Raw genomic sequence first — 27,993 nt, forward strand, 5'->3', positions numbered from 1 at the left:
TACATATAAATGGAGTCAAAGTTCCATATTTACTTAGAGGCTGAGTCAAAGTTCCATATTTCTCTAAAATGGATTGCTGAGGTGGCACATGGTTTTTTACTGTTTAGAAATTGTGGTGCCTAAAATACCCTTCCGCGGAGGTACTACTTTTTCTTCGAAGGTACTACTTTTTTGAACTGAAGGTACTACTTTTTGGTGTCCAGGTACCATGTTTTTTAAACACCCGCGAAGATACTACTTTTTCTTCGAAAGTACTACTTTTTTGAACTGAAGGTACTACTTTTTTGAACTGAAGGTACTACTTTTTTGTTAGGGAAGGGCATTTTAGGCACTACAATTTTCTAAACAGTAAAAAATCATGTGCCACCTCAGCAATCCATTTTAGAGAAATATGGAACTTTGACTACGTCTCTAAGTAAATATGAAACTTTTAACTCCATTTATATGTAATTTTTCCTTTTTTATTTTTATTATTCATTTTTCTTTTTTCATTTTTCATTTTTCATTTTCCAATCGCTCCTCACTCTCTCTCTCTTTAGCTCAACTCAGGCTCTCTCTCGTAGCTCCTCGCTTTCTCTCTCTCTACCCCCAATCCTCTCTCTCTCTAGCTCGACTTAGGCTCTCTCTGGTCGCTCCTCGCTCTTTGCTCTTCAATTGAGAGCTTGATTACATTTGATCTCCCAAAATTATACTGCGAACATAGTCCAACGATCATCGGTTGTGGTATTTGAGCATATATTTGGTTGTGCTATTTGATTTGGGAGCCAAATCTATATCTGATTTGCCAAAATAGGCCAACGATCATCGCCGTTATCTCCATTTTTTTTTCCACTCGCAGGTAAATTTCACAAGCATTGCTCCTTTTTGTTTGAATTCATTATTTAATTGGGGATTGATGTTATTTATATGGGTGTTAAGATCTCACTTTCTCTCTCCACTCCCGTTCTTCAATCTTCTCTTTCTACTCTCGCCCTCACTTCTTCGCTCATCACTATTTCTCCTAAATCAGTCGGCGAACCCTAGGTTTTTCACTCTTCATCATAATTTGTTTTTATTGGATTTCATGCTCTAATTAGGCATTAATGTTAATATTGTAGGAATCTAAGAGTTTCATCACTTTCTACTGGTTCGTTCTCTCTCTTTATTGGATTTTATGCTCTAATTAGGCATTTAAGTTGTCCACCCAAAGTAGACACATTGTTGCCGAATTATCCAGTGTTGTGTTTAATTTGGATTTCGTTTATTGTGTGTGATATGCTTTCTCTTGATAAAGATGAAGAGAAATATTGTATATGTTATTTACACAAAACAGTTAAAAATTCGAGTATCAAATTTATCAAAAGAAAAAACATATATCCTAAATATAGAAAGCCAAAATGCGTTGAAAGTAGCAGTGACCTGAAAATAATTAGGATTGAACCATGCTGAGACGGCCAGAATCATGGATGATAGATAAAGGAAGCCTTTCATTTTCAATATACCCAATTGAAAATCAATGGCAATCCTCAATACTTTCGCTCTTTGAGACTTAATATCTCATTTAGTGTTAACATTGCCAATTTATGGATCCTCCTATGGTTGGTCACGGTGAAGCTCTTTAATTTTTCTATATTTAGTGATTATAAAAAGTGATATTCTGAATATATAAGTCCTTTAAATAATTGATATGGTTATCTTAAGCTAGGTCCTTAGAGTGCGAAGAAAATTGAAATGGCTTGTGCCATTGCTGAAATTTTATTTTGTTGAGTATTATGCAGTACAAGACTTTGCCATCATGTCTTCCTTGTCATGTTGAAGTTTTTACCAACCTCTCATAGTGTATTATGGTATTGTCAGTACCCTTTTTGTGACTGAAAACTTGTCTTTAGGCTAGTCAATTATAGTTGGATTTGTGTCTTTCAAAAACCTCACTCAACTTTGGTTCTTCTTAATTCCAGTAGAAATGAGTTTGTTTTTGTGTACATGTAGTGCTGACTTGCAGTTATATGTAATCCTAAAGACCTACTTTTTGGTCAAAGTAAAATTGAAATAATTATGTTTTTAATTAAGAAGAAGATCTCAACTGTTGCAATATTAATTAGTTAATTGGTGTAAAGATTAATTATGTAGTTCTTTTTAAGTTCAAAAGTTTCTCACTAAGGATTTTACTTTTATCAATGTATTATGATGTTTGTGCATGTATTTTGGTGAAGTATAAGAAACAAAAATAGGGCACATGAGAATGACACCGCAAGCATCGAATTAACTATGTGGGTGTGGTAGAGACAAGGTGTCTTTATTTGTCTTCTTTCTCTTGCTATATACTCATTTGTCTTTTAATTCCTATCCTATCCTAGCATATATATATATATATATATACATATATATATAGTAAATATCTCTATCTCTATTCTCATCTGCATCTTTATGTGAGCCTTTTTTTACATTTAATACACACACTCAATTGAAAAACTAGACTCTCTTCTACATGAAGCTACCGATTTCATTTTACATCTTTCAAATGGAAGTTAGTGGTAAAGGTTGCAAAAACTACTCTCTTTGATATGAAGCTACCAATTTCATGTATCATACTTGCATGTACTCTATAACCTACTTGCCTTTGTAGTTTCTTCAATCACATTGCTTATAGTTGCCACTTTAGGGAGACAAATTTGGATAGGAGTTGGATTCACATATCATGGTACAAATTTTAGAATACTTTTCCTTCCATTTTATATGGTTTATAAGCTTATAACACATGTTTAACGAGTTAACTTTTTATTTTTATTTTGTGTTCGATAATATCAGAGTGAGCGAAGAATACGTTGAAGGAGTTGGAAACTTTTTGGATTTTGCATTTTCTAATGCAGCTAAAGAGGGGATGATCTTATGTCCATGCACTAAGTGTAGCAATTGCGCGCTTTTGGAAGAATCGTCAAGAAGTATTAAATCATGTTATTGCAGATGGATTTCTTAATAATTACACATGTTGGGTGTTCTATGGGGAGAGAATCTCTTTAAGAGATGTTAATAAAATAATAGAGCATGAGGACTTAGACCTATAAGATTACATACAAGGGATGTTGCATGATGCATTTGGAGTTAGAAGTCCTAATGATGAGGTGGATGATCTGATGTATGAAGTACCGAGAGACCCAATTTAGATGTTATGAAGTTTTTCAAGTTGGTAGAAGATGTTGAAATGGAATTGTACTCGGGATGTAAATAGTTCACAAAGCTCTCTTTTATTGTTCGGTTGTTTCATATAAATTGTCTTGGTGGATGGACCAACAAGTCATTCACAATGTTACTTGAGCTGTCGAAAGAAGCATTTCCAGAGGGTAAAAGATTACTAAAGTCTTTTTATGAGACCAAAAAGATTATTGGAGATTTAGGCTTAGATTATAAAAAAATTGATGCTTGTCCTAATGATTGCATGTTATATTGGAAGAAGATAGCCAATCATGATTCTTTTGCAACATGCGATACTTCTAGATGGAAAACATTTTCTGATGATGAGGCATCATCTTCCTTCGATAAGGTTAGAAAAGTTCCTGCCATGGTGCTACGTCACTTTCCTTTAATACCAAGGCTTCAAAGGTTGTTCATGTCATCAAAAGCAGATAGTGAAATGAGATGGCATGCCGAAGGGCATATAGATGATGGGATCCTTAAGCACCCTGCTGATTCTAGTGCATGGAAAACTTTTGACTATGAGCACCCTGACTTCTCTAATGACATTCGAAACGTTAAACTTGGGTTGTCAACTGACGGATTCAATCCCTTTAAGACCATGAGCACATCCCACAGCACGTGGCCTGTTATTCTGATCCCATACAACATGTCCCGGAAGATCTGTATGAAGCAACCAAATTTCATTATGTCACTACTCATTCTAGGACCTCGAGGGCTAGAAATTGATATTAATGTGTATTTACAACTTTGATAGAAGAGTTAAAGGAATTATGGGACGTTGGTGTGGACACATTTGATGCAGTAAGTAATGCCATGTTTAAAATGAAAACAGCAGTCTTTTGGACTATTAGTGATTTTCCAGCATCTACAGACTTGTCTGGGTGGGGAACTAAGGGCAAATTGGCATATCCACCTTGTAACAAGGACAAGTTTTCTATGGTTGGAAATTTGTCATAAATTTTGTTATTTGGGTGATCGTCGGTTCTTTGATTCTAATCATAGGTTTCGGAAGGATATACAATACTTTGATGGTACACAAGAATGGAGAGATCCTCCTAATTTGATTCGTTGGATTGGTGTGTTAAAACAATTACAAGGTCAAAACATCATATATTGTAAGCCAAATCGTGACAGGGATGGCGATAGTAGCAAAGGGGGTGAAAGAAAAAATATCATATAAAATTAGAAAAAAAAAAGGAGCATCTTTTTTGAGTTAGTATTGGAAGTCTAATTTGATTCGCCACAATTTGGATGTAATGCATACAGAAAAGAATGTATGTGAAAGTTTGGTTGGAACACTTCTGAATATAGAAGGAAAAACTAAAGATCATCTCGAGGCTCATCTTGACTTACAATATATTGGCATATGACCATCTCTCTACCCAGTTCAGCAAGGAGGGAACAAGACATTTGCATCCTGCATGTTTCTCTTTGTCTCGAGAAGAGAAACGAATGTTTTGTACCATTTTGAAGCATGTTAAGGTCCCAAATAGATATGCATCAAATATTTCATGATGTGTGCATCTCAAGGATTATAAAATATCGGGACTCAAGAGTCACAATTGTCATATTTTGACGCAACAATTACTTCCTTTGGCTATACGAAGGTTTTACCCAAGAATGTGGCTGTAAGTTTGATTGAATATTGTCGGCTATTTAGGGAGTTATATTCAAAAGTTGCACATCCTAAGGATTTCGAGAAGTTAGAAGCTTGATTTGCACTAGTACTTTGTCACTTGGAGAGGATTTTTCCACCCTTTTTTTTTGACATAATGGTGCATTTGACCGTTCATGTATCAGAGGAGGCAAGACTTGGTGGACCTGTACACCATCGAAATATGTATCCCATTGAGAGGTATGTATTAATTATTTAAGGTAATTAATTTTAATATGATGTACTTTGAATTGTAATAAAACATATTTAAGATTAATTCAGGTGTATACTTATAGGTACTTATGTAGACTTAAGGGTTATATACGTAATAGAAGTCATCCAGAGGGATCAATTGTTGAAGGATACCTAGCTGAGGAATGCCTAACATTTTGCTCTAGGTATTTGCATGGTTTTGAGACAAGGCTAAGTCAACCAATAAGGAATTTTCATGGTAATGATGTTGACTCAGGTAGAATGTTCCCATTAAGGGGTCATCCTCTTGGAAATACTAGCATGGTCGTGTTGAAACGGATGACATTAACACAAGCACATTGATATGTATTGTTCAATTGTGAAGCAATTGCCCCATTTCAGATGTAAGCTGATTGTTTAATGCTATAAAAATGTCTTAGCAATGTAATTATATAGTATAACTTACAAGCCTTATGTAAAATCCAGAAAACATAAAGATGAAATTATGGCAAACAATCATAGAGTACGACCAACGGAAGTACAACGCATGCATAATGCAACATTTCTGAATTGGTTCAAGAATCATGTAAGAATTTGATGTTGACATTAATTGTCATATTAGTTTAATTATATAACTCTAACAAGTGGGCGTAGAATAATGTTTCTTATAACAAAATAGGTAAGTCAACTGGTAGATGCTGGTCATAAGCATATTTTCAATGAAATAAGATTGATGGCTCGTGGTCCTTATAATGTTGCAGAAAGATAAAAGGGATATATTGTAAATGGATATCAATTTCACACGAAAGATCTTGAGAAAATAAGAAAAACACAAAATAGTGGAGTTATTGTCACTGCAAAAACAGTAAGCTTCTCGAGTTCAAGAGATAAGAACCCTATTGACGGAGATGTCACTTATTATGGCATTCTGAATGCTATAATTCAAGTAACATATTCTGCATATTTGAAGGTTGTATTGTTCAGGTGCAATGTGACAACCCGGATTTTTTGAGATTTTAAATTGTATTCATTTCGTTATTTTTAGTTGTCATAGTTGATTATTTAATTATGATTAGAGATTTACCCCATTGAAAATTCATGTTTCAGGTTATTGGATTTGGTTTTGTTGCATTATATATATATATATATATATATTGTAGCATATGATGGATGGTGTGATGAGAAGGAAGGGAGCAGCAACTGAAATAGGAAAAGAAAGAAAGAAATGGTTGATTGCGGATCCCACAAAAAGATATTTAATGGGTTGATATATTACATTGAATATATATATATCTAGTCAATACTGTCGGATGAAGAAGGAAGCAGGCAGCCAACATTAGAAGGATAAAAAGGAAGTGATTTGATGATGAATATTGTGATAGATAGTGGCGGGACCCACTTGGAGAATTACTTAGGCAAATTTCCTTTGGCATTGTGCACACGTGGGTTTGTTAAGTGATAATGCAATCTGATGAAAGAAAGATAAGGAAGAAATATGAAGATAGGAATTAAGGAAAAGTGGTGGCGGGTCCCATTGTTGACTTTTTGATATTTGCATGTGAACTGTTGTTTGTTATGTTGGAACAAATTGCTTGTTGTGAACTGAGTTAATGGATACAGAAGAAATATAGAGGAAATACAGTGAGAGAGAGAGAGAGATGGACAGACACAGTGTGAATGTTTGATGCCTAGATAATTATTTATTTTTTAGTGTAAGGTTCTTCATACCTTGAATGGCTTGTATGATTTTGTTTCAAATATTTTATCGACTGTTATTTTGCTAAAATTACATATCTGTATTTTGTTTAAAAGTATATGTATATTTTTGTGAAGCTAATTTTTATGAAACTTCTTGATATCCTTGTTATGGTTTTTCCTACCGGGACTTCCCCCGTCTCACCCCCTTCCAGTTTCAGGTACCGAGGATGAACTTGGCTTTCTAGTTGCAAAATTAGAGTGGAGTTGTGTTGCGGGATTTATTTCATTTATTTGGAGATTTTGTGTATATATTTGAGGAAATTTGATTTCTGTATTAATAAAGGATATTTTTTTTTTTATGATTCTGGATGTATATTGACGTATTTGAGATTTAAAATCAATTGAGGATTTTATTTGAATTTTCGGGTCGTTACAGTAACTGGGTTGATGTTTTAAACCATGGTAGGGGAGTTAAGAAAGATCCATATGGTTTTATATTGGTGAATCTTTCTCGACAATGTCATACTGGATCTCAACCATTTGATGAACCTTTTGTGCTGGCATCTCAAGTTGAACAAGTGTTCCATACACAAGATCCAGTGGAGCCCGATTGGTATATGGTTACTAAGTTTAAACCATGAGATTATTTCGAAGAAGAAGGTGAATAGGTTGTTGAAGATTCAGACAAATATTAGCAAAGTGAGCCAAATCACAGTCAGTGCATGGAGGATTCTGAACCCGAAAGGGATGATAATATTAGGTGGGATAGGTCGGATCTGGTTGGGACCATAATTAATACATCAATGGTATTAAATCGGAGGCCTAGAGTGGAACAAGTAGATGACAACATGTCTTATGAAGATGATGAAGATACATAATCATAATTAAAAAGCACCAAGATGTTACTTCAATCTTCAACTCAGTGCTTTAGAATTTCAAATGTTTATCCATAAAAAAATCTTTGAACTTCTTCTCCTCATTGACATGTTTACTGCAAAATGCATAAAGTGTATTGATTACTTGATTCAGAAGAGAATTCATATTCACATATAATAGTGGAGATTGTTGAAATTGAAATGTTCTTTGTTTATTTCATATTAGAGTACATGTTCTTTTGTGTGTGCAATTGTTCGCGGCTGCTATAATGTACCAATAAAGTAACAATCAACTTTTGTTATTTCTAGAATTTGTAATAGCGGAATGAAAATGAGACATCAGAGTCCTATTTCCACTGCGGCAGACATGTTGGATTTCTTTTTGGTATTTTATGCTATATCACACTTCTAAAAATACTTGTACCAAAATGAATAAATTAAGGAGGGCTAACTTTCCATTCTTTTTTAATTGTTGTTCTGGTTGATGGATGTATGTAGAACTTGATTGTCTCATGATTATAGTGCATTTTAGTTCAGAAAGGCCCTTATCTATTTAATATAATAAAAATTGTATTGCTTGCAAAAATAAATGGGCAATAGTATCTGAATTCCTATTAAATGCATAAATAAATTTGACACTTTGTTTCTTTCATATCAAACCTTTGTACTATTAATGGCAGGGTTTTGTTAGATAGATGCCAATTGAATGACATTCTCACTCGTGCTTTGCACACTTGCTCTCTGTTCCATTCTAACATATTTTTCTTATCTAATTCATAATGTATAATCAGAAGGGAATGTCAATGTCCTTTTGTAGGTTTGCAGTAGTTAGATGTTACTAGTTGTCTTGTGAATGGTTTTATTTAATCAATTTCATGTTTTATAATTATCTCATTTTTTATTGTTAAAATTTTCAGAAAATACGAGGCATAATAAGAAAGCCAAAAGTATTAAGGGTGTCATGACTAGTGGGGCACAACAGTCACTTCAGCAACAGCGGATTCATCAGGTTGGCTCCATGCAAACACAGCACACTACTTTGTGCAAACTCTAAATACAAGTTTTATACAGAAATAACAATTTTTATTTACACAAAACTAGTCCACCTCCAATCTGGAACAGCCAATCCCTTCTTAAAATTGCAGTACTACTGAAATTGGAGGTATATGAATCTTTGAACAATATTTTAATAAAAACCATCTTGATTTTTGTAAGATTACTCTTTTTCTTAAGTAACCACTCATGTAATAGAATCATCAAGAATACATCAAAAGACTCGTGGAGACACTAGGTGCCCTGACATATGGGGCAGATCTGAGGAAGATCGTACGTTTGTTGCTTTTAATGAATTGGGGCAGCCCATTTAGGAAGAAGGCGGAATTTTTAGTCAATTTTTGGGTACTATAGCACGGAGCAGTGAGCTACTAACCTTGCATTTTATAGATTAGAGGAATTTACGTGGTTGGTTTAAAGAAAAGATCTGGAAGATAGTCTTGGTATGAAGCATTATATCAATCTGTTTATTAATACTAGTGGACGCACTGTTGTGAGATTTATATGTACTACTCGCAAGTGCACGAATCTTTGTAGATATGGCTTACTTGTAAGGGTGTCATATCCAAGAGACTTGTGTAAATTTAGTTTGTCAACAGATTTCTTAAATTCCAAATTAACTTGAAAGAATGATAATCAGATTATGATGATTTATTCTAAATTAACTAAGTAGAAAAATAAAAATGAGAATAATGATTAAATAGGATGTAGAAAATAGAGAGAGAGGATTATGGGAATGACTTTACCACTAATGTCACACCACCAGTTAATTGCATCAATTTATTGGAGATATATCATATAACATGCATAGGGAATTAATCATGGCTACAAGTATATATTTATTCAGCTAGAAAATAATATAATTTAAAACTAAGCATGGACTATCTTCAATTGATATAAACCATCTACCTAACTACTTTACTCTAGAGTGTAGCATGGTTTATCTTTTCTAGGCATAATCCATCAAATCTCTAATATTATATTCAGAGAAATACCATTGTGTAATAATCTCATTCACAACTAAAAGAAATGAATGAGTTGTGTTCAATTACAAGATTCAAATATCTAAAACAAGAAAGAAAAATATTTGTAATTGAATTAAAACTTTAAAACCGATTCTTATTGAAAGGTCAATTAAAAATCCTATAGATTACATAATCATGCATGATAAAAATTATTCTCTAATAAATAAATACAATCAAACAGTGATGCTAAGCTAGGGCTACATCACAACCTTAGCAAAGCGTTTAGCCAAGTATGACTGGAGTGGAATTTTTCGTGGTTGAGGAAGACATCTTCACCGCCATGGATTGATCCTTTCTTTCTTTTGAATGCTTCTCCTCTGATCTCAGCTTTAAGCTCCTTTGTATATGATACTCTAATGATGTAGAGAACTCCCTTTAAATAAGAGAAGATTAGCCCTAAAGTTCCCTTTTTTATATTAAAGACATACATGGAAATTCTGTCAAACAAAGACTTTAAAATTCGTGCAGACTTCCAGCCCAATTTTAACAAGGTAAATAGCTGTTTTATGAAATCCTCGTGAAATACAAAATTGTAGCTCTTCAAATTTCCTTTTAACCATAATAAGAATTTAGCTATTTTGATACTCGAGGAGAGAGATATAGGTAGATTACCAAAACGGGTTCAAGTTACCAACTTTGGTGAAAGTTTCCTTTTTGGAGAAGGATTTTTTCGTTTCTTCTTTCCATTCTTATCAACTTGTGGCTTCTTTTGGACAATTTTCTAAGTATTGGTTAGACTCGGATTTTCAACATTGCTAGGTCCCATGGAATATCTTCTTTTAAAGTTCGGAATCACTGGTCTTGACTGATTTTACAATTAAAACCCTGAAATAAATAAAAATAATAAAACAATGTAAAATCACAAATAAACTACTATTAAGATAATAAAACATGCAAGTAAAGGGGCTAAAATGTAATGACCCGGTCATTTTCCTTCTGTTCTTTTTTCGGTAATTTATTTTTTTTCGTCTTTTTCCCTATTTCGTATTTTTCTCGTTTATCATTTTTCCTTGCATAATGTAATACCCCTAATTTTTAAAAGGATATTCCTGATATTTAATTTATTATTTAAGTGCATTTTATTTGATTATGTGTCATTATTTTTTTTATTAGGTGCTTAATTGTTTTCTTTTGTGGTGATTTAATTTATTTAAATGATATTTATTTTTAGTTAATTGATTGGCATTACTTGTTAGTGTTTTAATTATTTAATTGGCATTAATGGTTTAAGTGTAATTGGTTTAGTTATTTGATTGGAATTACTTGTTAGTGTTTTAATTATTTAATTGGCATTAATGGTTTAAGTGTAATTGGTTTAATTATTCTATGTGTGTCTTATTTTATGTGTGTCTTATTTGGTTTAATTGGGTTTACTAATTATTATTTTGTTCAATTAGATTATTTATTAAGTATTTAATGATGAATAGGGTAATTAGGTAAATACATCTAACTAGGGTTTTAATTACAGTATAAATTAGGGTTTTATATTATAGCCGTCGTAGGTTTCTACGTTAATTGGATGGGCCGGTTAGGATTGTGAGTTGAACTTAAATGAATCTAGAGTTTAGGAAAACTCTATAAGTATAAAGTAGACGTCTGTGTAGGGTTTTTTTTAAACAAAGCACACGTTTTGTGGAAGTGGAGAAGGAAAAACGCAGTTTTTCACATTCTGCCAAGGTTCGATCAAAGCTCCGATCCCGCTTCGTCCGTGGTCCGATCGAGCTGAATTTTGGAGGAGAGGTTCACGACTCAGTGACGCACAATCTGAACGGTGGAGATCAGAGTTTGACCTCGGGAACAGTGATTCGTACTCGTGAACAGTAACCGGGTCGCACATGTTTTTCCATTCTGCCCAGATTTCATCAAACATCCGATCCCGCTTTGTTCGTGGTCCGATCGAGCTGAAATTTGGAGGAGAGGTTCACGACTCAGTGATGCACAATTTGAACGGTGGAGATCAGAGTTTGACCTCGGGAACAGTGATTCGTACTCGTGAACAGTAACCGGGTCGCACAGGTTTTTTTCCATTCTGCCCAGATTTCATCAAACATCAGATCCCGCTTCGTCCGTGGTCCGATCGAGCTGAAATTTGGAGGATAGGTTCATGACTCAGTGTCTCACAATCTGAACGGTGGAGATCAGATTTTGAGTTCGGGAATAGTGTTTCGTACCCGTGAACAGTAACCGGGTTTTGGAGCTCGCCGGGATTTTTTTAAGTAGACGACGTTGAAACTTTGAACAAAAGTTTCTGAGGCAAGATTCTATCCTTACTCTTTCCCTTAGGCTTCATACTCTTTGCACTCTTAAATGATTTCAGGATTAATAAAGATTAAACCAAACTAAAATGATATCTGTTTTGCTATGAAATTGGTAGTTACAGTAGTGTTGTATGCTTGTTCAACCTAGACTAAGCATGTTTGTGGATGCATTGTGGTTCTGTGGTTCACGTTTTTCCTTACCACTGCTAGTATAAATTATTGGAAGGATGGGTCTAGATGATAGCTATCTTAACTTCTGTAATAGCAACTGTTGGAACTTAAATACTAGGATGATTTGAGTTTAACACTAGATCGGTTTTGTGGAACACTATAACTTGAGCATGTCTACATACATACTGTGAATATTGTTTTGATGCTTACATTATCATAGTTAGTATCAACTGTGGAGGTTAGGATTTTGTGATACATACCCTATATATCTGTATGTCATTTGTAAGGTGTTAAATGAAAGTTTTAATTAATTTTGTCTTTATATCAGACTAAAGGGAACAACTTAAATTGGGCATGTATATGTTGTTGTTGTGACCCTGTTTATCAATGTTTATTTTATCACTGCTAATATTGAATGTTGGATGTTGGAATTTAGTTGATATATACTTGATTTATTGGTATTATTGACTACTGGAGGATTGGAAAGTAGGCACTGGTATGGGACGGTGGCATACTAAGGATGGGTTTGGTTTTTAAAACAATACCATTACCCACCTACTTGGAATAAGGATGTGATTAACTAAAAGTTAAGTCCCGTGGATTTGTATTGTCATGGCAACTACTTGTTGAGCGGCAATACCAGGGATTTTGGATGGATTTTATATATGTACTGTTATGGTGCCTCGGTATGAGCTTGAGCCTCAGGACCGATAGCTAGGGAGCGTATATGCATCAGGATGTGTAGCTTGCTACGATGGTTGGAGGTGTACCCTGTTTAGGTATAGGTACATATGCCCACTTCGTGTGCGTTTTAGCATGTTACCTCTATTCAGGTTGAGATCGGCCTGTAGTCCAGTGAGAGTCCTTTAGTGTGACTATATATATATTTACGGACTATTAGCTATTGTTGAATTGTTTAGGATGTACATGCGTATCGGGCCTCTGTTTGGATTGTAGTAGTATAGAACTTGCGCGTGGGCCTGACCCACTTCTATTTTTCAGGTACACGACAGTTCTAGGCTTAGACGTGTTCGTGCTGAGCAGAGGTCTCTATTCAATCTTCCGACGATGTAGGGCTCTCTCTATAGTTTTATTTCTGGACGTTTATTACATTTATGCTATCTTCCGTTTGGATGTTTAATAGGGGTCCACTAGAGATGGATTCCTAAGTTATAAACTGATGGAGTTTTGGAGTTTGGGTTTGATGGATTTTAATAATTATAATATTTTGCCGATTCTATTTGGTATTCCTTCCAGCTTTAATTTCATTTCTTAATTTATTTTGTATTCCGTGTTCATTATAAAATATTAATTGTTTGATATTCCCTCGGGTTTGGGCCTGGGCCTGATTAACCCGTGTCTCGGATCCGAGGGGTATCACACATAACCTCACTTTTTATGTTCGGATTTGATTCCGGTTTTGTGTATATCCATGATATTTAATTTTCATGATATCTACATTTTCACTTTTGTAGAAAAGCATGCTAGATGTTTACTTTTCTTATAAAGGGTATGGATGCATAACTTCTTGGAAATATTATTGACTTTTGGGGTTTTAGTGTAATTAAACAAAGTAATTATTTTTCGTCTTAGGGACCATTTTGAAATTTAATTTGGAAGTTATTTTGAAAAAGGACCTTTTTGCAATTTATAGAAAGTGTGACAAGTGTCACTCTCTCATGGAGCCACTTGTTGGCATTTGGAAGTTATTTTGAAAAAGGACCTTTTTGCAATTTATAGAAAGTGTGACAAGTGTCACTCTCTCATGGAGCCACTTGTTGGCATTGGGGTGGAGTAGCTTGGAAGCTTAATCTCTTGACACATGGAGGGTAGAGATTCACCCATTTGTTGGCCTAGAATTGGAGCACTTGTTGGCTTGGATGGTTGACAAGTGTAGGCTTAGGATTAAGCCTAAGAAGGAGCCATGGATTTGTGACAAGTATAGGCACCAAATTAAGTCTTGCATTATGTGTGTGTGTGAGAGGTAGTGTAAGAGCACATAGTGAGTGGAGGAATGCTAAATCCTCGACTCACCTCACTTTATTGTATCTTCCTCACCACTTTACTCTCAAACCCTAACCTAGCCTCCATTGAAGGAAAAGCTTGACTTATAGCTTTGACTTTATTTTTGGCCTCCTTCCACTCATCTTAGGCTCTTAAGCTTGGAATATTTTAACTTCCTCTCACTCTCCTCTACAAAATCCTAGTTAGGTTTTCCTTTTTGGACTTGGTTGCTTTAGATTATAGAGATTCTATTCTCTATTGAAGTAGGGGTGATTCATACTTATGATATTATTGTTATATACGTTTTATAACTTGGTACAAATGAAGTACATGTCTTTAATTTAAATCTTTAAGTTGATAGTAATGGTACCTTGAATGAAATTAAACTAAGACATGATTTTTGGAAAGGCCATGACTAGATTCATAACATACATTAATTTGGAGTCATATAGGGTTGTTTTGAAATCTAGAGAAATTAATTAATTAATTAAATTAATTTTATTTATATGTTTCCATGATTCAAATTAAGTTTTGAAGTGATATATGTAATGATCATGATAAGTTCTTTAACATATATTAAATTGAGGGTATTTGGATGAGAAATGAAATCTAGAGAAATTAATTATTCTATTTAATTAATTTTCATCCTTGTTGTATTAATGAATTGGGTTTGTATTTTATGTCGATTACATGTTTAAATCGTGATTTTAGACTTGTATTATATTTGTGAGACTATGTTCTTAGTATTGAATAATATTTTTATAGAATGCAATAAGTTGTACAATGATGATTCAACATTCTTCATGCCATAGTAGTTATGAACTTAGAGCATGTATTGTGTTTCCAAAATTGGCTTGTGCATGGTAGATGGTTTTACATTGTATATATATGTTGTGTTGATATATATGTGTTGTTACACAAATTGTTAATTTTAAAAACTTGGGACGTCGTTGTTATGACTACGGCTAGGGCATGATTCTAGTACGGGGGATTGTCTCTCTACAAGTCTAGTGCGCACATAAGGAGGTTACCCGTGGGCTAGTAACCCTAAAGTAACTATATTGTCGGTCTGATCCGGTGTGATATCCGAGTATCCACTTTGGTTTGATTTCGTATTTAAATTCCAAGTTGATAACCTTGTGAGTTTGCATGTTGTTTTATTGTGTTGGAAGTTTCAATGTCGGTTAAACACTTTGGATTAAATTGTATGAATTGCAAGTTGTATTAAGTTTATGCATGCTCATTCCCTACGAGTAAACTTGTTTACTCATCCCAAAGTTACCAGGTTGTTTTGTAGGTAAAGAGACTTTGTTTTAGAATGCATCACATCCCTAAGTTGCTTTGACGCCTTGATATATTTTGTTGTATTTTGGAAAACATGCAAGGGTTAGCATGTAGTATCATTTTGGTGTAAAATGCTATTTTTACCTTGAAATATGTAATGTGTACCTAATGTCACGGGCCTAAAGATTTGGCGCAGCGGCACGGCCCGTGCGGCACCAAGGCGTTGCTTCAGCTCGCGCAAGCGCCCTGGTCAGCCACCACGACCTGCCCTCCCAAGGATACATGCTGACTGGTTTCGGCCTGCCGTGGCCTTGTCAGGGGAACGGCTCCAACTCCCGACCAGTTTGTGCAGGGATGGCCAACTCCCTTCTTCATAGTCAAGTCCACGACTAGCGACAAGCACCTCGAACTGAACCGAGTCGACCTGCCTGAACTCTAAAGAGGTACCATCCTGTGGTCCTGCACGCCCCTTCCCTGGAACCATTCCCAGTCAATGAATGTTCTTAACCAACCAGCATGCGTGTCTTCTATGCTCATGGCGTCGTTAGGAATCGGATCGTGACATTCTGCCCCACCCAAATCCTGCGACGCCCTCGTTGCAGTGCGGCGCTGACTCCGCTGCGTCCAACATTCCAAAGTCTCTCTCCTCCAAGTGGTATGCTCGCCTGCCCACCATCGCTTCCTTGTACAACCCCGAAGGGCGCCTAACATGCACCAACACAATTTATCACTGACGCACCGGGTTGAATAAAACTTGGGTCATTACATAAAATGTATAACATTCAGCGCCTAACATGCACCAACACAATTTATACTTCGTAGGTCCAACTAACTTTGTTTTATGTGTTTTGAATTTGTGGTAGGAAAAGTTTATCATTCTAGAGTATGCTAAATCATGGATACTGAAATCGACCGGTAGGAAATGGAGTAACTTTAAATCTAACTTGAAGAGAAAGCATTACAAGAAACATACGACTGATGCGAAGTGATTGAATGATCACGATCAAGTTCTGCCAGAGCAGTGGTATTACCTAATTAAATTTTGGAACTCAGACAAAGGACAGGTTTAAAACACACATTCCCTTTTTATTGTTGATGGAATGATGTTAGATTAGATGTTTAATTTCTCTTATCTTTCTCTAAATAATGTTTTAACATGTTTTTCTTATTTTTAGGAGCATAGCAATACTAATACTATCAGTCGTTTTAAGCAAAAATATGCTCACACAGTAGGGTCAAAAAGCTTTGCGCGAATACGCGAGGAAGAGGTAAGCTATTTTGTGCATTATGTTTATGTGAGAATGTTTTGGTAATCTAATTTCCAAATAATTATTCTGAACTTTAATGTTAATTATTTATTTGAGGATAACGTAAGAAGAGGCCTAATGAAGGGGAACCAACTCGGATAGAGATGTATATACTAATGCACACGCAGAAGAATGGACGACCAATGGATGGAGCATCTGTAGAAATTATTGTAAGATATGTTCGTGGAATTTGGACTTTGTAGTGGATTCTTTTTTCATAATAGTACATATAAGATTAAATTATAGCTTACTTTATATTATGGTTGTATAATGCAAACATTTGCCCCCCCTTTTTTTTTTTATAATTTTTTTTTTATTTTTTATGTAGAATAAGCTTAAAGAATATGCAACTTAGCAACCAGAAACTTCACAACGCCGTCCTACTAAAGATGACATCTTTTCCCAAGTAGTTAACGAAGATAGACATGGCCTGGTTAGCACGTATGGCTTGGGTTCCTCTCCGTTAGATCTTTGGGGCACAACACCTAGTCAAGTGAAGTCAATGAAGATGGCTTCAGAGGCTAAAAGGTCTTGTGAAGCAGAAGTACATGATTTAAAAGAAGTGCAAAAAATGAAGCAACTAATAATTGGATTGCAGGGCCGGATGGATGCTAGAGATAACCAAAATCAAACGGCTGCACATACTAAACAATATACCACTCGAACTGCCCCCACCAATACTCAACAAGTAACTTCATAGCAAAATGATAAATTTCAAAAGCTTCCTTATCTTTTTACCATTTATAACAATTTTTCCTATATATGCCAAAGGCCTTGTTATATGGTTTAATAACACCCTTAATTTAGTGAATGATGGAAATTTTTAGGTACCAGACCTGGAGCTGTTTTGAATAAACACACTAATCACTCTTCTGCCAGAGATTAGCACTATTGTTTTTTAAGTATCCATTCTTTTGAAATTTTTTATTTTCTCATTGTTCTGGTTTTTATATAGAGAAATGATAGGTTTTTGGACCTCAATTGCCTCCTCCTCTTCCGAGTACAACGTGGTTGGGAATGAGTCGAATTTTACGGGATTATTTTTTAAGAGTTCCAACGTGATTCAACCACATTGTATTTGGAGGAAGAGTCGGCAATTAAGGTCAGAAGACCTATCATTTCTCTTTTTTATATATGTTGCTCTTTTTGGGAGGGAATTTTTCTTTTACTTTATGGCTTTTCTAAGTTTGACTTTTTAAAATTTTTTTAATAAGATGTTGTATCTTGATATATTGTTAAATCTTAACTACAAATCTGCTAATTGCTAACTGGAGTATAAATGGGGGTGGGGGTAATAACATTGTTTTAGATGAATAAAATTTACAAAACTGCTAATTGCTAACTGGAGTCTAAATAAGGGTGGGGTGCTTACTGCTAACACTAACACTGTTAAAGATAAATAAAATATAGTAAACTGTTAATACGTCATCCTAGGAAAGTTGTTTGAACAGTAATTAATTGAGCCTCTTTCTCATTTTTTTTTTTTTTTAAGGGCCAGACAGATGGTGGGTATAACCCATACCAACAAACTGCTCCAACTCAGCAATTTGTTGCTCGTTCTTAGCCTATGAAAAGACAGCAAGTAATGAAAACCTCCGATATAATAAAGCAATGGATAATGCTCTTCACTGATGTACATTATTATCCATCAATTGTCATAATGCATTAGGGCTTCAAACAAAAATAAAACAACTAAGAATTAGAATGTAGGTCCAGATGGATGGTAGAGATAACGAAAACCAACCCGCTGCTTATAATGAACAATATTCATATACCACTCAAACTGAGCCTATCAATACTCGTCAGGTAACTTCATAGTAAAATGATAAATTTCAAAAGTTTTCTTATCTTTTTATCATTTAATTGAACCTCATTTTTGGGTAAGGCCGGATGGATAGTGGGTATAACCCACACCAACAAACTGCTCCAACTAAACAATTTGTTGCTCGTTCTCAACCAATAAAAAGACGACAGGTAATCATTCTATCCCATTCTAATCTACCTCGCCAAGTCTATCTCATTATAATCTACCTCTCCTTAATGGATATATCTAACGTGAAATGCATTTGATTTATCTTGAATTATTTTTATTAACTTGAATTTTTTTTTTGTTTTAATAGGGCATGAGTGAAGTTTTTTTTGTCAAGTCTCAGAAAGCCCGATGTCATAGTAGCTCGAGGAATGCTTTTGAATAAGAACTCGTTCAAAAGTAAAGGCCATTGAATTGGGACATCATAATTGGGAGTAAGTGTTACCATTCCAATCATGCCAGAAGAACCATTACCTATTGCTTCTACACGTTTCAAAACCATTAGAGATACAGCTGGAGCTAGTGTTTCTTGGCCTTCTGCTTATGTAAGTATAACTTCAATTATCTTATTTTAGTAAAATGAAGTAATAAGTGATTGTCCCATGTATGTGTATCAAAAGGAAACTAGTGTATGTACATTGGCTGGGTGTTAACTATGTTTTATATATGTTTGATGGACTGAAATCATATAATTGGCTGGGTGTTGACTATGTTTTCCAAGTATTCTAAATTAAAGAAGTAAAGTCTATAGATTCATTCATAGGCCTCCTTAAAAATTAGTTAGGCCTTCACTTACAAAGCTGAAAGACTAGAACATTCTCATTTGAATGCTAATAGTTTACTAATGGTTTACTTCAATGTATAAAACATTATAGACTCTATTCCTGCTTGTTATAGTTGAATTGGGGTGAGCCTATTCTATTTGTCTTGTTGGTTTACGCTATCACTCAATATTTGATATAATGTTATGAATTAAAAAAAAATAGTGCTTTTCAATTTATAAAACATTATAGACTTTATTCCTGCTTGTTACAGTTGAATTGGGGTGAGCCTATTCTGTTTGTCTTGTTGGTTTACACTATCACTCAATATCTGATATAATGTTATGAATGAAAAAAATAGTGCTTTTAAGTTCCCAGAAATTATCTGTAAAAATAGAGTTACGGGGGGTGCGGAAATAGTTTGTTGATTTTAATTGTGATTAACTTCTTTAATGACCTAGATCTGATTATTAGGTCAACTTGCTCAATTTATGATTGATTAAATTATATGATCAATTTAAACATCCACAATCACAAATATATGTAAAGTAAAGCAAGTTAGAGTTAAAGAGATTGCACCAGGATTTTTAGCGAGGAAACCCCAGTTGATAAAATATGTCAACTGTTTGCATGGGAAAACCTAGTGGACTATTCAGTCCAAAGTAAATCGATCCACTATGTTTGAAACAAAGTACACCGAACTTTGACTCTGGCTCACACTCTATCGTTCTACCAAACACCAATTATTGACAATCCTCTAGCTTTGGGACTCCCTGTCCAGCAGCAACTTCACCTCAAGCTTATACTTGATATTTGTAGAAGAGTAGCAGGTAGATTAGATAACACTCCTCAAATGCTCCAACCCTTGAAAAGTGTGATCGCTTTTACTTCTGTTCTTCAAGATCTGAACTCGATGTAGAAGAATTAAATCCTGCTCTTCATACAGAATCTCTGAATCTTCAATATAGCTCCAATTCCGATGAGATAGAGAATAACACTACTAAATCACTCCTGAATATATGTGTATGCTCTCATAAATAAATTCAAAATAATTAGATTTGATTTTCTAAATTTTCTCTCTCTAAAAGGCTTTCTCAAAATATAGAATTGATTTTCCCTAAAGCCGTGAATAAACCTATGTGTATGACACGGTTTATATAGAGTTTAGAATGTCCTAATCCCTCTAAAAATATTAAAAATTTTGTGCATAGGACTTAGAAAGAAGTTGGGATCAAAAAGAAAACAATCAAACAAGGTAACTAGACACCTGATGTTGCCATGACTACTTAAACCGGTTCAGAGGGGCTGAACCGGTTCAAGATGACCAGTAAAGAATCCCTCGGATTCTTGAACCAGTTCAGCCCCCTTAAACCGGTTTAAGATGGCCAGTCTTGAAACTTTGGCAATTCTGCTAATGTTAAACCTGTTCGATAAATCTTAAACCAATTCAAGATGGATAGAATGTAAAATCTTATTTAAAACATTTCAAAACCCTTTCTAAATGTTCTCACTACCTCTCAAAATTCCTAAAACATTGTTCTCATCATCTCGGAATGTAGTATATCATGAACACTTGAACTTCTTCAAATCTACATCCGATCTTCAATCTTCAAAATTTTGAACTGAAAAATTACAACTCGATCGGACTTGTTTTAACAACGAAATTAGATAAATATAAAAATATATCTCACAGTCTCCCCCTTTGGTAATTTCGTGACAAAACCCTAAAAACAATTCAGCAATCTACCTAAGCAGGAAAAAAAATTACAATGATTGTTAAAGGAAATAATTCACAGAATTTTTTCTTGAATTGTATGAATCTTCAACACATGTAGCAACCTGTAATTTGCACATTAGCTCAAACACAACTACCCGTGAAGCTTAATCAAGAAAATAAACACAAGCATAAAAATAACAAATTATCAATGCCTGAGTATCAACGTAAATGTAAACACATGCAATGATAACAATGGTTCTTATACCCCTTAATGCAAAAAATTCTCCCCCTGAATGATAAGAATGACAAGACTTTAATCTCTATCTCCCCCTTTTTGTCATAAATTAGCAAGGGTCTCAAGAAAGAAATGTTGGACCAAGAGGGGGGTTGAATTGGTCAAAACCTTTTTCAATATGAACTTAATGGCAATCAAAACAAGTAAGCAATAGGCAATGCAACAAAATTTACAAGGAAACCCTTTCAATTAGGGAAAACCTTGGTTCTTGGCCAATGCCAATTCAATCATCCACTAGCTACAAGTAAGCTGTTATACACTCAGCTGTCTCACTCTCTGCACACACCCTTGTCACAGAAGTAGACACTAGTTTTCACACACTCTACTCACACACTACTTCAATACAGTGTATACACACACTCGCCCTATCCTAGGCAACCCTGCCTGGACCAAACAAGCTCTTAAAACTCATCAACAACATCATAGCAAGTGTAAAACAATAAGCACAAGTCCTTCCTACAATTAAAATAGGGCAGACAACTCAAAATACCAAATTACCACTTCAAATCATCAATCTGCTGCATTCTGTGTGTGAAGGGTAAAATAGGAATTTCCTCTCGAGATTCATTCAATAACCTCATACTCAGTCTTCATTCACTGTGGTACTCATGATCATACCTTTGAACATTGAATTATATCATGGGAAAATCACAAAGTTCATTACAACCCTTATTTCAGCAAAACACATTTTAAGCCCTAGGGTTTGAATATTGAAAATTGTAGCTAACCAATATTCTGTCATAAGGTCAACTTTAACAGTCTATATTCATCAAAATATACTTGCTAGTAGATTAAAATCTCATAATATAGCAAGGCATAATCAATTAGTGCTTGAATCCAAGAATAAACCAGTGAATTAAGCAAAACAGGTGAGCTCACTGTCTAAATTTGATTTCAGCATGTTTTCAACAAAACTTTGTACTGAGCAAGTGTAAATAGGTGAATTATACCTGTGTTAACCCTCAGACTAGACCACAGCACCTTGGAACTCAAATTCACTACTCAGTCCAGCCCTTGCAGCAGCAATAACAATAGTAGTAGCATCTCCTCAGTTAATACACTAATAAGGCTTGAATCAGTGAGGTTTTATAGTATGAATCATCATAAAAACACTCAAAAAATCAAGTTCATTCAATACTCTCGAGAGAATATAGGCTGTAGCTCAATTTTCCATTTCTCTCAAAGGGCTTAAACCCTAAAATAGCTATAACAGCATATTAATGCATAAGACTTCATACACCCTCAAAATAAACCTGTCACCTCTAGCCAATCATTGATAGAGCACAATGCAGATATTTTCAGGAGCTAGAACCAATCACAGAAGGCTACTTCAGCTATTTTGTCACCTTGCACACCAGAATTCACACATATACACTACAAAGCTACACATTTTATTCTGCTCAAGACTTAGCCTCTAAGAAATGCAATATTCTTGCATATTCACTTTCTTTAGGACCACTGAAATGTGTCACACTTATGAGCATAGTAAGAAAGTACCAAAATACCTTTGCAACAGATTTTAAACTTCTCAACTAAAAAAAAGTCCCGAGACTGTTCAAAGAGCAATGTAGATTCAATCAAGCCAATCCAGTGTAATGCAACTACCTGAGCATACGTATATATATTGAATATAACTGAGAAATGACAGTGCTACCCCTGAAACCACCTGTAGTAACTTTTCATGAACTGAGTCCACATTTAACATAGCAGTTTCAGCTAAAACAGGTAAACACACTATGATTTACACACTAAGACTATTGTGCAGGATTAATCACTGATGAGAAAATGACCACATTGCCCTTGAAATTTATTTTAAGCAAAATTGAGAATTAATAAGTCCTTTGAACCCACTGATAAACAGGTTTTTAACATTAATGAGGCAAACAGTACCTAGGGGACCTTAGGACCAACAATTTCCCCTTTTGCCTTTAATGACAAAAACTTTAACATGAAATAAGACCTCAGTGAAGCAAATTCAACCAAAGTGATACTGAAAATTAATAAGTATAGTAACAATAACACCAAACCAAGAAAAGGGATAGCTGAAAAACTACCCTCCTTATTTCAGTCCATTCTCCCCCTTTTTGACATTGAAGGACAAAAGGTGAGAAGGACCAACAATGATAAGCTTAGAAAGGTGGTTGAACAACCTTGAAAAGAGCTCTAAGGGTTGAAAATATTGAGGGAGAAAAGGTTTGTAATGATATCTGCTAATTGATCTTCAGTTGGTAAATAAGTAATGTCAATGAGACCTTTTTGGACTTTGTTTCTAAGAAAGTGATACCTGATGTCAATATGTTTGCTCTTCCAGTGAAGTGTGGGATTCTTACTTATTGCAATGGCACTTTGATTATCACACTAGAGCTTAGGAGGACCTGGGAATTGAAGACTAAGATCTACAAGAGTAGTGTGCATTCAAAGAAGTTAGGAACCAGCCTGAGAAACAGCTATGTATTCAGCTTTTGATGTAGATAAAGAGACAGTATCGTACTTCTTGCTTAACCAAGAGACTAAGTTGGAACCAAGAAGATAGCAACATCCTGATGTACTTTTTCTGTCAGGTAAGGACCCACCCCAATCAGCATTTGAAAAGGCTGTAATAGACAATGTGGGTGAGAAAAGATAAAGTAGACCATAGGAGATGGTACCCTTAACATATCTAAGAATCCTTGTAGCAGTTTGAAGATGAGAGATTCTTGGATTGCTCTGAAATCTTGTTACAAAGCCCACAGAATACATAATATCAGGTCTTGAAGATGTGAGATACAATAAACTTCCAATGATAGACGTATAAAGAGTAGAAGGGACAGATTATGTGGTACACTCAAGAGAGAGCTTGGTATTTGTAATACCCCCATTTCTCAAAAGGATATTATTGGATTTTAATTATTGTTTTATGTGCATTTTAATTGATTATTTGTTTTATGTACATTTAAATGTTTAATATCTAGCTATATGTTTAATTGTAATTGTTTATTTAGTTTAAATTCATTGTTTAATTTAATTGGTGTTTAAGTGACGTGTTTTATTTAATGGCTTGTGTGACTTAGTTAGTTTATATTTTGTAGGTGTCATATATAGTTTAGGGTTTTAATTTATGTAATTAGGTTATCCATCTTATAATTAGGTTGGGAATTAAAATTAGGTTTTAAGTAAATGCCTATATATATTGAATGGTATACGTCGGCTAGGGTTGGAAAATAAACCCTATTCATGTAAGGGTTCTTGAGAGAGAACAGAGAGAGGCTTGAGTGAAACATATAGAGGCTCAAGGAATTATTGAAGGGAGTTACTGGTGGGTTGAACCAAGAAGTAACAGAGGAATGGAACAGTGATCAGAGGAGGAGAATTACTTGGGGTTGCCGGAACTTAGAGACGACGTTGAAAGGTTTCAAACTGAAACCTAAAGGCAAGTTCTATTTCTATTTCCTTCCCTTAAACCTGTGTTTTGTGCATGCCTAGGTAGTCTCCAGGAACTTTAAGTTATTAAAAATTAACCATATATGCATGGTAAAACTTGAATTATAGTATGTTAATTGTATGTGTATATGTTTGAATTTTATTTAAAGTTTATTGCATAAGTTGTGATTTTAACTTGTTTAAATTATACATAAGAGGTTTACATAATGTTTAGGGTTGTTCTGGACTTAAAACAGTAGTTTTAGGACCTTAACGGAGGAAGACGTAGTCGCCGGAGCCGTGGAAGACGAAATGTCACAGTTCGGTCGACCGATTTAGTGCACACGTCGACCGGTTTGCATGAACCAGTCAACACCGTGGTAATTCGGTCGACTGGTTGGTTGAAACCGGTTGAAACCTTGGGGGAAAAACGTTAACTGGTTATTAAACCAGTTGACATCTATGATGAATCAGTTGACATCGTTTAGATTCAGTGGATTTTTGCAAACCAGTTGACATCTAGGGATTTTACATCAATCGGTTTAGGCGAACCAGTCAACATCTAGAATTTTACATCAACCGGTTTAGGCAAACCAGTCAACACTTGGGATTTTACATCAACTGGTTCATGGAATCGTCATATAGGTTGTCCAGTGTTGGATTTTGGCACTGGAGTTGGTTTCTAGGGATGGTTGGGCCTGGTTAAATAATTTTAATGAATTTCTAGGACCCGACAATTAACTGGAATGCATAATATAAAATAGTATGCTAGGTTTGGGATAAAATTAATATAATGGTTAGTTTATGGATATTGTTTTACACTATTTTAAATCAACCAACTGAATTGAAATAGTTTAATCATGCTCTGGATGTTTTACAGTCTATTTGAGATGCCTGTTAATTTCTTATTCTGTAATTAAATACGTACTACTTAGAACTGTTTTATTGTTTAGATTAAATGTAATAATTGAATATATGATATTATTCATGATATTCTGCACTATTTGATGTACCGTTTTATATTTGTACGTCATGGATTAGATTAATGTGCTCAGTTTATATTTCTGATTAGCATTATGTCATGTCTCGGATTCAAGGAGTGTCACACTTACTTTGGGTTATAATTGCTGAGATATTAAACTATAATCTACAATTACATGGATTACGGTTTTGGAATTTAATTGCTGAAATATTAAACTTGATTCTACAATTACTTGGATTATTGATTTGGACTTCAATTGCTGGACTATTAAATTATGTCTGTCAATTACATGGACATTATGCTGGATTTTAATTGATGAACCATAAAATACTAGTGTTATCAATTATATGGATATTGGGGATGTATTTGATGTTCAATTGAATGTGCATCATTTATAGATCATTTGCATTATATACACCGGTATGGGACGATGACATATTGGAAATGGATTAGATCAAAAAGCTAAGTCCTACTTTTTCATACATACGGAATGGATTAACTAAAACAGTTAAATCCTACATGAATGCATGTCCTGTCAACTAATGTTATCAATTATATGGATATTGGGGATGTATTTGATGTTCAATTGAATGTGCATCATTTATAGATCATTTGCATTATATACACCGGTATGGGACGATGACATATTGGAAATGGATTAGATCAAAAAGCTAAGTCCTACTTTTTCATACATACGGAATGGATTAACTAAAACAGTTAAATCCTACATGAATGCATGTCCTGTCAACTAAAACAGTTGAACGACATAACAGATGGTTGTTCTACTTTTTTGTATTAGGAAGGAAATGAATTATGAATACAAAATCTTATTTATTTTTAGTCTGTGCAGTTGAACAAGCTGAACGACTAACTGGATTTCTTACGGATGTTTAGTCTGTGCAGTTGAATAAGCTGAACGACTAACTGGTTTTCTTAGGGATGGATATGAGAGAACTTTAAATATATATCATTATGGTACCATGATATGGGCTTGAGTCTCTTGATCACGGTTAGGGTGCGTATATCGCCTTGGATGGATAACTGGACCTAATGACGTTCCCTGGTTGGTCTAAGTGTGTATGACTACGCTACGTGCATTTTGTGTGTTACCTTCTACTCAGGTGTGATGACTATAAGTTAGTGAGTATCCTATAGTGTGTATCTATATCTATATGGACTATTTTAGTTATTGCCAAGCTATCTAGGATGTATTTGCGTATCGGGTTTATGTATGGATTGTAGTAAAATGGAACTTGCATGTGGGCCTGACCCACTCTTATTTTTCAGGTATTCGTCAGTACCAGGCTTAGAGCTTGATCGTGATAAAGCAGATATAGACACTCACTCTTCCGACTACATAGGAGTTCCTTTATTATTTTAGTTTTGGATTTTGGTTCTGTATTTCATTTACAGTTGGGGATTATTAGGGGTCCACTTGATGTGTTCTCGAGTTGTACGGATTGGAAAGATTAAGTTATATTAATGTTTTTATTCTTTTGAGGATTTTTCATATTAGAATTCTTTTCAGCTTATTATTTTATTTTAAATTCTTTTGTATTCTTGCTTGTTTACATATTAATTATTTGGTATCCCTCGGATCTGTGCTCGGACTTGATCACCCGTGGCGCTAGAATCGAGGGGTAATCACAGTATTAGGACATAGTGGAGTTGAAACAGGCTTGCAATCATTCATATTAAACTTTTGAAGTAGCTTAGAGGCATACTTCTGTTGAGAAATGAAGATCCCTGTAGAAGTTTGATGGATTTGAAGACCTAAGAAGTATTTGAGAAGTCCCAAAAGTGACATTTCAAATCTGGTTTTCATTAAATTGGCAAACTTTAAGGCTAAAGAGATATCTGAGCCACAAAGCATGATGTCATCAACATAGATTTGAAGAATAAGAAACTGATATTGATGAAGTTTGACATAAAGGGTGCTATCTACTTTTCCTTTATAAAAACCTTGCTCAACCAAGAACTGATGCGGCCTTTCATACCAAGCCCTTGGAGCCTGTTTAAGACCATACAAGGCCTTATTTAGCTTGAAAACATAAGATGGATACTTAGGATCTTCAAAACCTTCAGGTTGTTCTAGATACACTTCTTCATTTAGCTTTCCATTCAAAAAGGCAGACTTAACATCCATTTGATAAACTTTGACTTGTTTGTGATAAGCAAAGGACAAGAGCATTCTAATGGATTCCATCCTAGCAGCTAGGGCAAAGTTTCATCATAGTCAATACCAGCTTGTTGAGAATATCCTTTACACACCAATCTAGCTTTGTTTCTTAGAATTGACCCTTTTCCATCCAGCTTGTTTCTATAAATCCATTT

At 34.7% G+C, this 27,993-nt stretch overlaps 1 protein-coding gene across 6 annotated transcripts; it reads left to right on the forward strand.

The window, feature by feature from the left end:
* Positions 1 to 300: 300 nt before the first annotated feature.
* Positions 301 to 27,169, forward strand: LOC132281313 (uncharacterized). 6 transcript variants are annotated; one of them, XR_009471726.1, is made up of 8 exons: positions 307 to 838; positions 2,788 to 5,029; positions 6,128 to 6,732; positions 8,511 to 8,602; positions 16,564 to 16,656; positions 16,753 to 16,865; positions 17,024 to 19,050; positions 23,590 to 26,547. XR_009471726.1 is itself a non-coding variant. In XM_059783028.1 (5 exons), exons 2-5 carry the CDS (start codon positions 4,966 to 4,968, stop codon positions 16,896 to 16,898), a joined length of 384 nt encoding a protein of 127 aa, XP_059639011.1. In that variant the 5' UTR covers positions 310 to 838; positions 2,788 to 4,965; the 3' UTR covers positions 16,899 to 17,017. The 6 variants fall into 6 exon arrangements, 2 of the variants coding, with proteins under 2 accessions (XP_059639011.1, XP_059639012.1); XR_009471723.1 differs by lacking the exon at positions 23,590 to 26,547 and adding an exon at positions 26,947 to 27,169 and having other exon boundaries at positions 308 to 838; XR_009471725.1 differs by lacking the exons at positions 2,788 to 5,029; positions 6,128 to 6,732; positions 23,590 to 26,547 and adding exons at positions 1,098 to 1,126; positions 26,947 to 27,169 and having other exon boundaries at positions 301 to 838.
* The last annotated feature ends 824 nt before the right edge of the window (positions 27,170 to 27,993 follow it).

Source organism: Cornus florida, unplaced genomic scaffold, assembly GCF_030987335.1.
Source record: "Cornus florida cultivar Cherokee Brave unplaced genomic scaffold, ASM3098733v1 CherokeeBrave_3.0.0_Hap2_Chr11, whole genome shotgun sequence".
NCBI classification, from domain to species: Eukaryota; Viridiplantae; Streptophyta; class Magnoliopsida; order Cornales; family Cornaceae; genus Cornus; species Cornus florida.

Coding starts and splice junctions, on each gene's coding strand:
- LOC132281313 (XM_059783028.1), top strand. CDS start 4,966: ATGTATCAGAGGAGGCAAGACTTGGTGGACCTGTACACCATCGAAATA. Junction 5,030..8,510: donor AATATGTATCCCATTGAGAG/GTATGTATTAAT, acceptor TAAAATTTTCAG/AAAATACGAGGCATAATAAG. Junction 8,603..16,563: donor AGCAACAGCGGATTCATCAG/GTTGGCTCCATG, acceptor TCTTATTTTTAG/GAGCATAGCAATACTAATAC.